General features: G+C 40.6%; 1 protein-coding gene across 2 annotated transcripts in view; it reads left to right on the top strand.

The window, feature by feature from the left end:
• The window catches only part of ACVR2A (activin A receptor type 2A), a 70,149-nt gene that overhangs the window by 53,304 nt on the left and 4,027 nt on the right, over positions 1–12,818 (top strand). For both annotated transcript variants that reach the window (XM_074828513.1, XM_074828512.1), the window contains 6 exons: positions 3,412–3,555; positions 4,784–4,927; positions 6,587–6,732; positions 7,772–7,886; positions 9,188–9,326; positions 12,330–12,460. In XM_074828513.1, coding sequence (XP_074684614.1) covers positions 3,412–3,555; positions 4,784–4,927; positions 6,587–6,732; positions 7,772–7,886; positions 9,188–9,326; positions 12,330–12,460 — 819 coding nt within the window. The remainder of the gene's footprint in view (positions 1–3,411; positions 3,556–4,783; positions 4,928–6,586; positions 6,733–7,771; positions 7,887–9,187; positions 9,327–12,329; positions 12,461–12,818) is intronic.

Raw genomic sequence — 12,818 nt, 5'->3', positions numbered from 1 at the left:
TGTTTTGATTTGTGTGTGTGGGTGTGTGTTGCTTCTTCAGAAGAATGCCGGAAGTTTTGACTTCGTAGAAATGTTTCAACACGAAAGGGAAATGTGCAGGGAACCGCAGGAGGCTGCTATATAAGGTAGTGGGAAACTTTTTTTTTGAAAATGTGAAATGCCAGGATTTTCTAGGAAATATGAAATTCAGGAATGTGAGACGTATCATGGTCTAAGGTGAAAGGAAGAAGCACCAGTTTTCACTGGCCAGTTTTTCCTGAGGAGTTACTGCCTTCTCTCATGTGATAGATGCTGTAAGTTTTTTCATCAAATCTTTGAGAAGTACTAAGTGGTCGAGAAAAAATTCATAGTGTGCTTCAGAATACCAGCAGATTTTTGTGGGTGGAGGTATGGAAAGGAAAGGGAGCTGTTCTAGTCCTTAAAGCAAAGTGAGATTTGGGTTTACTTCCCACAAATTGTTCTCTTAGTTTAGGCAAGTCACTAGGTTCAAAACTTTAAAAAGTTGTCTGATCTCCTGATGTTAAATCCCCAAATGCTACACAGTGCTCAGGATTCTTAAAAATAACAGGGTTTTTTTTACAAGTTAAAGTAGGCTTTTGTGAGTAAATTTGGGCATCTAGTTTCACTTCTAACTGTAACTATTGCAAATTGAGGACAGTGAATTTCCCAGGTGCCTGAAATAATCATAAATGGGTTTGGCACTGAACGAAAGGCAGCACGGGAGGGAAAACTTAACTCTTAAACTTCATTTTCTGTATTGTTGTTTGTCCAGTTTAAATCCAACAATTTTGATGTAACAGCTGTAAGCATCTTTCGCTGTCATATTTGCAAGAGGATTCCATACTTTTTTGAGGATAGTATTGTAATGTGTCTCTGATTTGAATTTCAAATGTTCCATCTTCTTTTACAGTTATTAATCTAGGGAATGAGGTTACAGTTTCTTTAAATTGCTATAAATCTGTGTCTCTGTGAAACTTGTTCTTTTTGAAGGATGTATTTGTTGCTTAATCAGAAACAAGAGAGTGGTGATCTATACCTGTGCTTAAACTGCTCAAAGCTTTTGTTGGGTACAGAAGCACTTGTCTCCATTCTCACAATAGTATACTTCAAACCACAGTTGCTCAGAAAATGTGCCTTTAACATGCACAAAATTTTTATGTTGCTAGCTGAAGTGCTCAAATACTTAACTGTTGAGTACTCTCATTTCTTTCATCAAAGCAGCTACTCTAGTGTTTTTCATTCTTTCTCTTTAAAACAGCATTACAGCTGTGACGGTTTGGGCAAAAATAGAGAAGCCAAGTGTATGTTTTGGAGGCTTTTTTAAACAGTAGACTATTGTGTTTTGCTGGATTCTTTTTGTTGTGTTCCGCAGGGTGGATATAATTTTAAAGTGATATCCACTTTTCATTTATATGTTTGTTTCTTTCTTGCGTAATATTGAGACTTGTGGTACAGTTTTGTGGTCTGCACAGACCTTCACTGCCACCAAAAGCAGCCATTCACCCTCTTCCTGTCACTGATCTATCAGTCTGCCCCCACGCTACCATCGTGGGCATCAGCACCTGCAATTCTCTGTAGTAATTTGGACTGAGGAACAAATCGGGGGGTTAAACTAATTTGCAGGAAGGTGGAATGAAGGTGGAGCTGTCTCTCATGACAGTATTGGTAATTCTGCTCAGTGACCACTGCACATCAGAAGATATTTTCCTGCAGGAAACAGGGATCAGGCAGAAGAGAGAGTGTTTCTCTGGCTCTGTGGGTAGGGTTATGCTGTTTGATGCAGAGGCACATGTAAATGGGTCTGGTGTGTTTGGTGGTGGTAGGGAAGAAGCTTACGCAGGTACGAGCTTAACCCAGCATGGTAGGTGAGAGAGAAGGGCCAGCCCTGAAAGAAGCACGTCTTTGGCAATAAAGTTGAAGATCTGATTGTTATATTCAGACGATGCGTGTGACACAGAATGGAAGATATGTGTAAAGTATGTCGATAGGACAAGAGGGAATGGCCTCAAGCTGCGCCAGGGCAGGGTCAGACTGGCTCTTAGGAAGTATTTCTTTGCAGAAGGGGTTGTTGGGCGTTGGAATGGGCTGCCCAGGGCAGGGGGGGAGTCCCCATCCCTGGAGGGGTTGAAGAGTCGGGTTGACCCAGCGCTGAGGGATCTGATGGAGTTGAGAACGGTCAGTGTGAGGTTCATGGTTGGACTGGAGGATCTTCAAGGGCTTTTCCAACCTCAATAATTCTGTCATTCTGTGAAATACAAGATATTCAATAAGCTGTTGCATTTTTTTGCCCAGAAAGGGGAATTGTTCAGATCTGTAGTGATTACATGGATAGCTGTATAGAAGTTCTCTCTCACTTGCAGTTGTTCTTCCCAGCTCATGGTGTCATATTTGAAAAGGAATTACTGGGCTAGACCCTCAGTGAAGTACAAACCCTGTAAGATATGACAAGATAATCTCTCCCCAGTTCTGTTTCTGGGCTACAGCCCCGAACTCACATCTCAGTAACGTATTGGCTGTCTGCATTAGGAAATTTGGGGGCAGTAGAAGTGGATCGGTAGGTTGAAGCCTCGGTGATGTGGCTCCTCACACCGCTTGCGGGGCTGACTGTGGAGATGCTGCCATTTGGATTCCTGTGCCAAATGTCTGCACTATACACTGGATCAATGGATTCTGAATGAAAAAATGTTAGTTACGTCCTGGAAGACGTTGCAGTAGCAAGGTTGGCTTTGCAACCTTACATCCCTAGTAAGCAGTGGAGTTTTGGAAGTAGAGCTGTGCTTGGTACCGGCTCAGCGGCTTGTGAGCAGGGACCTGGTGTACGTGGTAACTGCAGACAGCAAGGGGATTCACTTCAGCTCTGCGCTGCTGCCCCCAGCCAGAATCCTCCTGCAGATACCTGCTGCTGCCTGGCTGGTGGCCCAGCGGTGCGGGGAGTCACATGGAAATGGCCTCTGTGGCTCTGTAGAGTCAAGCCACCCAGCCACTGAGCTAAAGGATTAAACAGGTCTCATGTATGTCAAACAAACAAAAAACCCACCCTTAAATGTATCAACGGTGCTCATTTTAATTCTGTCTTTTAAAGTAACAAGTAAAGCTTGATTATCTTTATTCCTTAATTTCTGCTGTGCTTTTACACCTGGTTAGACAGATTTATACTGTAACTGTTGTTATGCTGTCGCTTGCACATTATTTCTGAGCATGTTTTACAATCTTTTTTTTTTTTTTTTTTTTTTTTTTTTCCCCTGCGGAGAAGGGTTGCTGTTTTGTTTCTGGCTTGTTTGGGGGAATTTGTTGCAAGGAGGGTTGGATACATGATACAAGTCTCTTCCAGTTTACAAGCCTTTATTTGTAGTGCTGCCATCACAGCACATATAATAGCAAAACTAATTAATGCTTTTAACCTGATTTCAGGATCCTGGACCACCACCACCTTCACCGCTGATGGGTTTGAAGCCGTTGCAGCTACTAGAGATCAAAGCTAGGGGAAGATTTGGTTGTGTATGGAAAGCTCAGCTACTAAATGAGTATGTTGCGGTCAAAATATTCCCTATTCAGGTAAGCAGAAGTTATTGGTGATGCTTGTAATATCATAATGTTAAACCAGCTTTTCTACTCACAATAAGAGGCTTTTGTTATAGAGAATTTTCAATATATACTGGAAATCTAGATAGAAATGTCTGGAGCTGAAAAATGCACAGGTAGAATTTTATTGAATTAAAATCAGTATTTTAATGCAAACGTGTAATTGAAACATAAACTCTGTGAAATTCATAAAAATACGTATTTGGTGTGAATAGTTTCAAGCAGGTCTTGCACGTCTCTGAGAATTTAATTTTTTTCAAATTAAAGTGTACTTAGAAGGAACATCCTGAAATGCAAACCTATAAGGTGATTGTTCCAATTAAATATGCCTCAATTAAGTGAAATAATACTTACTTCCCACCAAGTACCCTCTGAAAGCCATGTTTTAGAATAGATTGTGCTCATAATTTTAAGATCCAGTCTAGTTAAAGAATACAAAGTGATCATACATAGTGATATTAGGATAGATTTTACATTAATTAAAACCACTGCTGCTACATGAGGTGAGGAAATGTGCTTGTTCTGATGATCAACCAAGCGTTGACTTGCTGAATAAATACATGTGCAGGTTCTTACTCTTCTAGGAGAAATGGCATGTACTTATGCTGGTTTCAGCCATCAGCACAGCATAAATTAAATCTGAGACTTTGTTCATTATTTTTAATTAAGGAAAACCTATTTCTGATTCTTTATGGGGTTCTTGTAGATTAAGAAAATATAAAAATTGAACCATGCTCTTAAGACTAAATCAATTGTAATGATTTGCATTATGTAGACTCCAGTCCTAATCTACAGCTTTCTGTGTTTCCCTGGTTCGTATCTGTGATAATTGAGGTTGTTTTCAGCAGTTGATGTTTGTTTATAACAAATTTTAAGTTTTTCAGACAATTTTCTACTATATGCGAGTATGTAATATATGTGAAGACGGTTTTTCAGGGTTTTTTTATATGTTAGGTCAGTAGTTTGTAGCACAAATATTGTTATTACTCTAAACATTTGTAACTTTTAAATAATCATCCTCATAATGTTAATAGCACACACTATGCTTTCTCTCCTTTAGGTAGCAAATGCCATCTTGCCAAAAAAAAATTTTAGTCATTTTGACAGCTCATTTACAAAGGCACAGTAAATTGTAGGAGAAAGTCCCTCTTACTGCCATTATTACGGTATTAACTTGATTTGATGTGTTCTTTCTTTAAAGGACAAACAGTCATGGCAGAATGAATACGAAATTTACAGTTTACCTGGGATGAAGCATGACAATATTTTGCAGTTCATTGGTGCAGAGAAACGAGGCACTAGCATTGATGTCGATCTCTGGTTGATTACAGCATTTCATGAAAAGGTACGGTTAGTTCTCAGTGTAGTTAACAGAGGAAGAACAGCCTTGGAAATGTGTCACAAATGTGAACTTGAGACAGTTGAGAAATAAAATTTAAAATAGCTTTCTCTTACAGTTAGCTTGTCTCTTTTCAATGGATATGAATTTATTTAAATTTATTTTCAGCCAGCTGAGAAAGTTGTCATCAGTCTTTACTTAATGGAGGAGTTGTTTTAGAAAACAAAAATTCGTTCTACTTTTTTGCTTCTTAGAATGTGTATTTTTGAATATCCCCCATCTAAACCTGCCTAAATTAAGCTCCATCTTGCAAAGATCCTGCTGTTCTTTTTCCTCGTATTAGCTGACTATAAGAATGAAGTGATACCTATCAAATCTATTGTGATAACTGCAATAAGAAACGTAAAGATATCTAATTAAGAATGTGGTCATAGCTGTTTTGTTTTATCCACTTAGATTATCTTTTTTTTTTATGCATGTAACTGTCACAGAGGTGTAAGTACAAAGAGAAAAACCAAAAAGCACCCAAACTTAAATTTAGCCCTGGCACAGGCAAAGAGGCATTAGGAAGATGTTACCTGTAGCAGATTTAAGAAAATGCAAATCTGTATGATATGGACATGCCAACACATTAAGGCTAGCTCATAGATCATACTTCTAGTTTTGAATGTTATATTCTTCATTCTGGCATTTTTGTCCCACTTCTGCTTTAATAATTCAGAAGTTCAATCAACTATTTAAAATTTTTGACAGATCTTCACAATCAAGTTGAAAATATCAAACTAATTTGCCTTTCTCAAAGGTTACTGCCCTTTTTTTCTGTTTGTTTTTTGTCTAAGAGTTTTAAAAATCTTGTTACTGTTGGAAAGGTGGCACCTGAGATGATTCTCATTGATGGAAAATATGAATGTTTTGTTTTATTTTCAAAGTGTAGCCTCTACACTTTGACAGCTCTTTGTTTTTCCCTTTTGTGTCAGCTTTTCACGCAGCAACGTGTGCCACAGTGACATTTCACAAATGGGATAATACATAAATCCATGAAAATGTCTGCATAGAGTGGGCTATAGAAGTGTGTTTGAAGAGAAGAGTTTTATGTGGAATAGTTTTTACTTTACATTATCTCTTTCTATTTATTCAGAGTGTATATTTAACTCTGAAAGTGTGTTGTGAAACTGGAGTTCACTGTTGTTGGTCCATGAGAACAGACAGACTGTCAATTAAAGGCCCTCAAGAGTGGTCATACACAGTTCAGTGAGATTCTTGAAGGTGAATCTGACCTGTGATTTCCCATGCCTGGAAGATGATAAATCATATTTGTAAAAGCAGAGTTGTCTTTATAAAGAATTTAAATACCTTAAGTCGAGCTCCCATTTCTGACACCGACAGTTAAGCGCAGTTATTGTCAGGCGTGCCGCTGGAGTTGATTGTGTTCTTTGCTTGTTGAGGTGACGTGTAGATGCATCTTGATGCTAATTCATGGCCTAGAGGTGATGCAAAGGTTAATTTTTTGTTGTTTAAACTAGCAGTTGTTTGTGTACGTACGGGTATAATTATATGGTCTATCAGAAAACAGAGAAAGGCAGGCAGGCATGTAGTGTTGGAGGCCATCTCAGGCTTTGCTTTATGAAACTGATCTCATAATTGTTTTTCTTTTTGGCTGCGCAGGGTTCATTAACAGACTTTCTCAAGGCTAACGTGGTTTCTTGGAACGAGCTGTGTCACATCGCTCAAACTATGGCTAGAGGCTTGGCTTATCTTCACGAGGATATACCAGGGCTAAAAGATGGACACAAACCTGCCATCTCACATAGGTACAGTATATGTAAAATACTTGCAGGTGATTGTTAGTATTCAACTTTGAGCTAAAGGATGGGAAACATGGATAGATAGGAAGAATTCAGATAATTACTCAGTGGTATCCTCCTTCCAGAATTACCAAGAGCCTCATAAGAAAAATCTGCTCGGCCTAAGCAGAAATCTAGCTGACGATGTATAGAACTTGGTGTGGTGATTGTGGTTAATGTCACAAATTCTTTTTTTATGCAGTTAATTATTTAAGTACCCTCTGCAGTATATGAAATAATTGGCATTATAGCCATCTGAAACAACTTAAAACACTTCTATACGTAACTTTAGGTAGTACTGAATGCCTTCAGACAGAAACATTTACTGTGAGTGGTGTTATGCCTGTTTTTGAGGGTAATTGCTGGGGTTTTTTTCAATGAGGTTAAGTATAGAAAGCTATTAATAGAAGTAGGGAGCTGAAGTGATAGTGGTAACCAAAATGGAAGGTAGGCATATAAAGTAAGAGAAACATCCAAATTCTGCAGAATTCTGGCTATTTCATGAGCAAAACTGCTTGGCTGATGGTAAAATGGGGGAGGGGGAGAGGTACACACAGGACAGATGGGAATCCCTGGATCGAGTCCATAATCTTTTGTTTCTGCAGGAAAACATGTATCTCCTTGTTAGAAACAAATCAAGATTAATTTTTCAGTGTGTTTTGTTTCCTGTCATTTAAACAAACAAAACGTAGTTGTAACTAAAGTATGCAGTACCTACATTTTTATTCTATCTCGGTATCACAGATGCTTATAAATCTGTATGTATTTTAAAACGAAGCATAAAACGATAATTCCAAGTGCAGTCTCATACATTTCCATAAGAATAAAGGTGTGCAAGCATACCCCTAGGTTTTATTATTATTATTTTGTTGTTTAAATGGACTACTTCTGTATAATTTTCTTGCCCTTCACATTATAATGTTGTTTTGTTTTATTATGTTTTCCTTAGAATTTTATATGATATTTCGTGTTGTAGATCTCCTAATTTTTTTCCTTAACTTGAAAGGGACATCAAAAGCAAGAATGTGCTGCTGAAAAATAATCTTACAGCTTGTATTGCTGATTTCGGTCTAGCTTTAAAGTTTGAGGCTGGAAAGTCTGCAGGGGACACCCATGGACAGGTAAATACAGGTTTATTTCCATAAATGATACAAACTGCGTGTGAATGGAAGGGGGTAGTTTAGGCCACCTTCATGCACAGGACACTCTGTCATCAACCCTATTTTCGGTGACCTTTAAGGAATGTGGCAGTTTGTGATTTCTTCTCACAAGCTAAAAATTAAACAATTCTTTAGATTATTACAGGTCACAGCTTTCCCCCATCTCACTACATGGCCTCTCTCTCTCTCCCTTTATTTTCATTCTTACTGAAGGATTTGGACAATAAAGAAGAGTGGTCTTGCCATCTTTCATGAATTGTTTTGAGATTCTGTTCAGAAATTGAGGAGTGATACTGGCAGCCAGTTTCTAACTTTCTGACCTAGCAACAGTCACTCTCCTGAAACGACAGCAGCACTAATCAAGTGCTTGGCATACACAGGGAACTAACTGGTGTAGTACCATGTACTTTTAAAATAACAAGCTGGAGCTTAGAGCATTACGGTTTCTGGAAAACTAAATATATTTAATTTTAGGCAGAACTTCACAGTTTATCATTGAGCAACAAAAAAGAAATGCTTACAATAAGATTATAAAACGCCAGTCACACTGCTTAAGAGAAACGTAGCTATTACAGTGAAGGTTTAAATAGTGAAGTTCAAACATCTTGTAAGTTCTGATTTATTCAGATGACATAGTTCCATCGTCGACTGTGGTCCAAAATGATGGATATCCCCGGAGTTCTCACTTAATAGCTAGTTTTGTGTGATTTCTCAGTATAAATTGCACTTGTAGCTTATTTTGCTTTGGTATTTTTATCACTACTCCTGTCATGGGGAGAAACATAAGCACGTTTCACATCCTTATGACATGAAAAAATAAGAATAGTGACCTGGAAGAAAATCATAGAATCACAGAATAATTTGTGTTGGAAGGGACCTTTAAAAGGTCATCTAGTCCAACCCCCTGCCATGGGCAGGGACACCTTCCACGAGATCAACTAGATAAATAAGAAATGGCGGTGACAAATAAGTTGAATTGTTATGCAAATGTGTTATTTAAAAATAGATTCAGATTTTCCTGTTTCATAAGTATCCTTTATAGGGTCCAGTTTCCAATTCGTCTTACCTACCACTGGATAAAAGAATACAAGAAACTTCCCAGGACTTATCCTAAGCAAGGATAACCATGGCAACTTTTAATCATTGACAAAAAAAAAAATAGTACTGGCCTACGGTATTTTTATAAATGGCACTGGCTGGAGTGGTAATGGGGTCCTGTTGATTTTGAGTGTACAGATTTTTATGCTTTCCTTTCTTTGAAGGTTGGTACACGAAGGTATATGGCTCCTGAGGTACTAGAAGGTGCTATCAACTTCCAAAGGGATGCGTTTTTGAGAATAGATATGTATGCCATGGGATTAGTCCTCTGGGAACTGGCGTCACGCTGCACCGCCTCGGATGGTAAGCAAGATAGATGGTCTGTGGAAATACTGAATGTTGTTGGAGAGGTGTATTTAAAGCAAGAAAGGGGAAGGTAGATCATAAGTAATGAAATTTAGTGAGGGTGGTAAGTCTTGTGGTGAAATGAATGAAACGCCAACATCGCGTAGTCACAACATCATGTAGTCACTTTATAATTTAGTGTCAGTATTTGGGGAAAGTTGTTTTGGGTTTTTTTTTTTTTACTAGTTGCAATTTCTTCTGGTCATGGTGAGGAAGAGACTCTGGAACTCCTAACCCAATATGTTCCATTTCTTCTAAGTTCAGCCTGACAGTCTGAGTGCCCATCAGTTAATCTTAAAAATATTGCTGCTTTTCCTAAACAAAAGCTCAGATGAGCTCCACCTGGTAACAGAGACTGAGGAGGTGATGTCTTCTGCCATGCACCCTGGGATGTGGACAGCGAGACACTCCTGTCCCAGCATAGTGAGGGAATACAAGGCTATAAGACGTGCAGAATTTTCTTAGGGCAACATATATTTTATTACAAAGAGCACTGATGCAGTTAATAATTTTCTAGCTGCTCGTAAGCACCATGGCCCCTCCTGAACCACGATGAGCTTCAGGGCATCAGGAAGTCAGTTCTCAGCGCCGAGACACAGAAAAGTCTCTTTCTGGTTTAGCCACAGGTGCCAGAGTGAGAGTGCACTGTGTCACTTCAGTGCCTCCCTACCTTCTCTTTCTCTTTCTTGTCACTAATGTAACATTAGTTCAGCTCATACAGATGTTAGAACGGAGGAATTTCTAATTGTTCACAGCTTAGAAATTGAAAACCTGGTAATGTCTTCAAGTCTGCAGCTGATACTTGGTTAGCTGTGGGGTCAGCACGGTTGTCTTCCTCAAAGCAAACCATTGGATCCAATTTTTAAGCTATCAGGGAAAGATACCCGATACCCTGTTTGAAGTATAAATGATATTCTTAAATTTTGTAAACAGAGATCTTTTATGGGTGCCCAGTATAAGCTGGGATTAATCAAGAACAAGACAAAATGCTCAAAAATGGGAGAAAGTTGCGTTTTCAGTACAGTCTCTAAAGCAGCTGAGTTCAGCAAAGGAAACAGGCCGGTTTTGGTTCGGCTGGTGATGGCGTTTGTGGTAAATCTCCCCTGTGGGAGCCCGCTGGAGCTGCCAGACACCCACATAAATACCCCGACATGCACTGGAGAGCTCAGATCGGTGCTGCTCCGCGCCCACCAGTGCCCTTCATCAGCCCTTCCTGGCGCAGGAGAAGCCACGAGGGAGGTTTGACCCTTTTAAAAACGTTAAGCCGTTGGCTAACAGGAGCGGCAGTCTTGCCCAAATCTCAGGGGCAGCCCCACAGCCTGTGTGGATTCTTCCTGCCTCGCTGTGCTGTAAAACACGCGTATGGAAAGGGCTCTGGAAGTGGTGTAGGTCTCTCTGGCAGGGGTGGGTATTTTTCCAGGAAGTTAAGGAGACATTAGTGATGGAAAGCAGCTGCCTGAACCACAGCTTGGTGCAGATCTAGTCACAGCCGCTGGTTTTCTCTCTGCAAATAATTTTTTCTTCTTCTTTTTTTTTTTTTTTTAAAGAAGGTATCACTAAGTCTCATCAGCTTCATCCGTACCAGACTGTTCACTTCTTCTGTCTTCCCCTTCCTCCTTTTTTCAGCCTCTTGATCCGAGAGCATAAAATACATATGACAATAACATAGAATTGTATAATCTACAGCTGTGTAATCTATAGTTGAGCATATAAAGCTCGTTCTGTTGAGGACAAACACCCTGCTTAGCCTTCAACACACCTGTTTAGCCCCAGGCTGTGGGGATGGGAGAAGGGACATGGTGGTTGCTGGTGCAAATTGGCCTCTTGCGTTGAAACCTTTGCAAGCAGTGTGGTAGTTGGGTACCAGCAGAGCCAAGAACCGGGGAGGAGGAGGAGGAGGATTTATCCTACCGAAGCAATTTGTTGGGGAGAAGCTGGGGATCCGGGGAGCCTCTCCCCACCCTTGGGTTTCAGCTGAAAGGGAGCCAGGCCGGGAGGTGCCACGTGTGGGAAAGCGAAGCCGTGTAGCTCCTGGAAACGCTGCTGCTGCTTCACAGAATGACAGAATCATCTTGGTTGGAAAAGCCCTTGAAGATCCTCCAGTCCAACCATGAACCTCACACTGACCATTCTCAACTCCACCAGATCCCTCAGCGCTGGGTCAACCCGACTCTTCAATCCCTCCAGGGATGGGGACTCCCCCCCTGCCCTGGGCAGCCCATTCCAACGCCCAACAACCCCTTCTGCAAAGAAATACTTCCTAAGAGCCAGTCTGACCCTGCCCTGGCGCAGCTTGAGGCCATTCCCTCTTGTCCTGGCGCTGGTTCCTTGGCTCAAGAGACTCATCCCCCCTCTCTCTGCACCCTCCTGTCAGGGAGTTGTAGAGGGCGATGAGGTCTCCCCTCAGCCTCCTCTTCTCCACACTAAACCCCCCCAGTTCCCTCAGCCGCTCCCCATCAGACCTGTGCTCCAGACCCTGCACCAGCTCCGTTGCCCTTCTCTGGACACGCTCGAGTCATTCAATGGCCTTTTTGGAGTGAGGGGCCCAAAACTGAACCCAGTCATCGAGGTGCGGCCTCACCAGTGCCGAGTCCAGGGTTAAGATCCCTTCCCTGTCCCTGCTGGCCACGCTAGTGCTGATACAAGCCAGGATGCCATTGGCCTTCTTGGCCACCTGGGCACACTGCTGGCTCCTGTTCAGCTGGCTGGCAATCAATCCCCCCAGGTCCCTCTCTGACTGGCAGCTCTCCAGCCACTCCTCCCCAAGCCTGTAGCGCTGCTTTGTCAAGGCCTGGGTCAGTGCTTGCTCCCCCCTGGCCTAGGGCGAGTTTTAATGGCAACAGGAGGTAAAATGCTCCAGAACGCTCTGATGGTGTCTTCAAAATGTAGTCCCCAGTCTTAGGGTTTCTTCTTTTTTTTTTAAAGAAAAGTTGGTGGTTTAACTTTTTTTTTTATCCCTAGGCCCAGTAGATGAATACATGTTGCCATTTGAAGAAGAAATTGGCCAGCATCCCTCCCTTGAAGACATGCAGGAAGTTGTAGTTCATAAAAAGAAGAGACCTGTTTTAAGAGAGTGTTGGCAAAAACATTCTGTAAGTAGTTACACAACCACGTTCTTCAAAGTTTGGTCACAATTGGAATTTCAAATTTTGTTAATCCTATGTTGTGTTTGTAATACTTCAGGAAGAATTTAATATTTCTAATGAGAATTAAATGGACTGTAAACTAATGTTCTTAAAATATTCTCTCATCTTGTGTGATTTGAAAGTGATTTTTTGTTTCCACTTTTTTTGGTGAAAGAAGAGATTCTTGAGAGTTACTTTTGAATGCACCTGTTTAAAATATATTTAAGAAATAGCAGTCTTGATTTACTACAGGAATGCTACAAAATAGCATAGAATAACATAGAGTAAGCAGTGTGTGTGAGGAATTTCTGGGATTGGTGAGGGG

This window comes from Strix aluco, chromosome 6 (genome assembly GCF_031877795.1).
Source record: "Strix aluco isolate bStrAlu1 chromosome 6, bStrAlu1.hap1, whole genome shotgun sequence".
Classification (NCBI taxonomy): Eukaryota; Metazoa; Chordata; class Aves; order Strigiformes; family Strigidae; genus Strix; species Strix aluco.
This window is presented reverse-complemented; position numbering and strand designations above follow the sequence as displayed.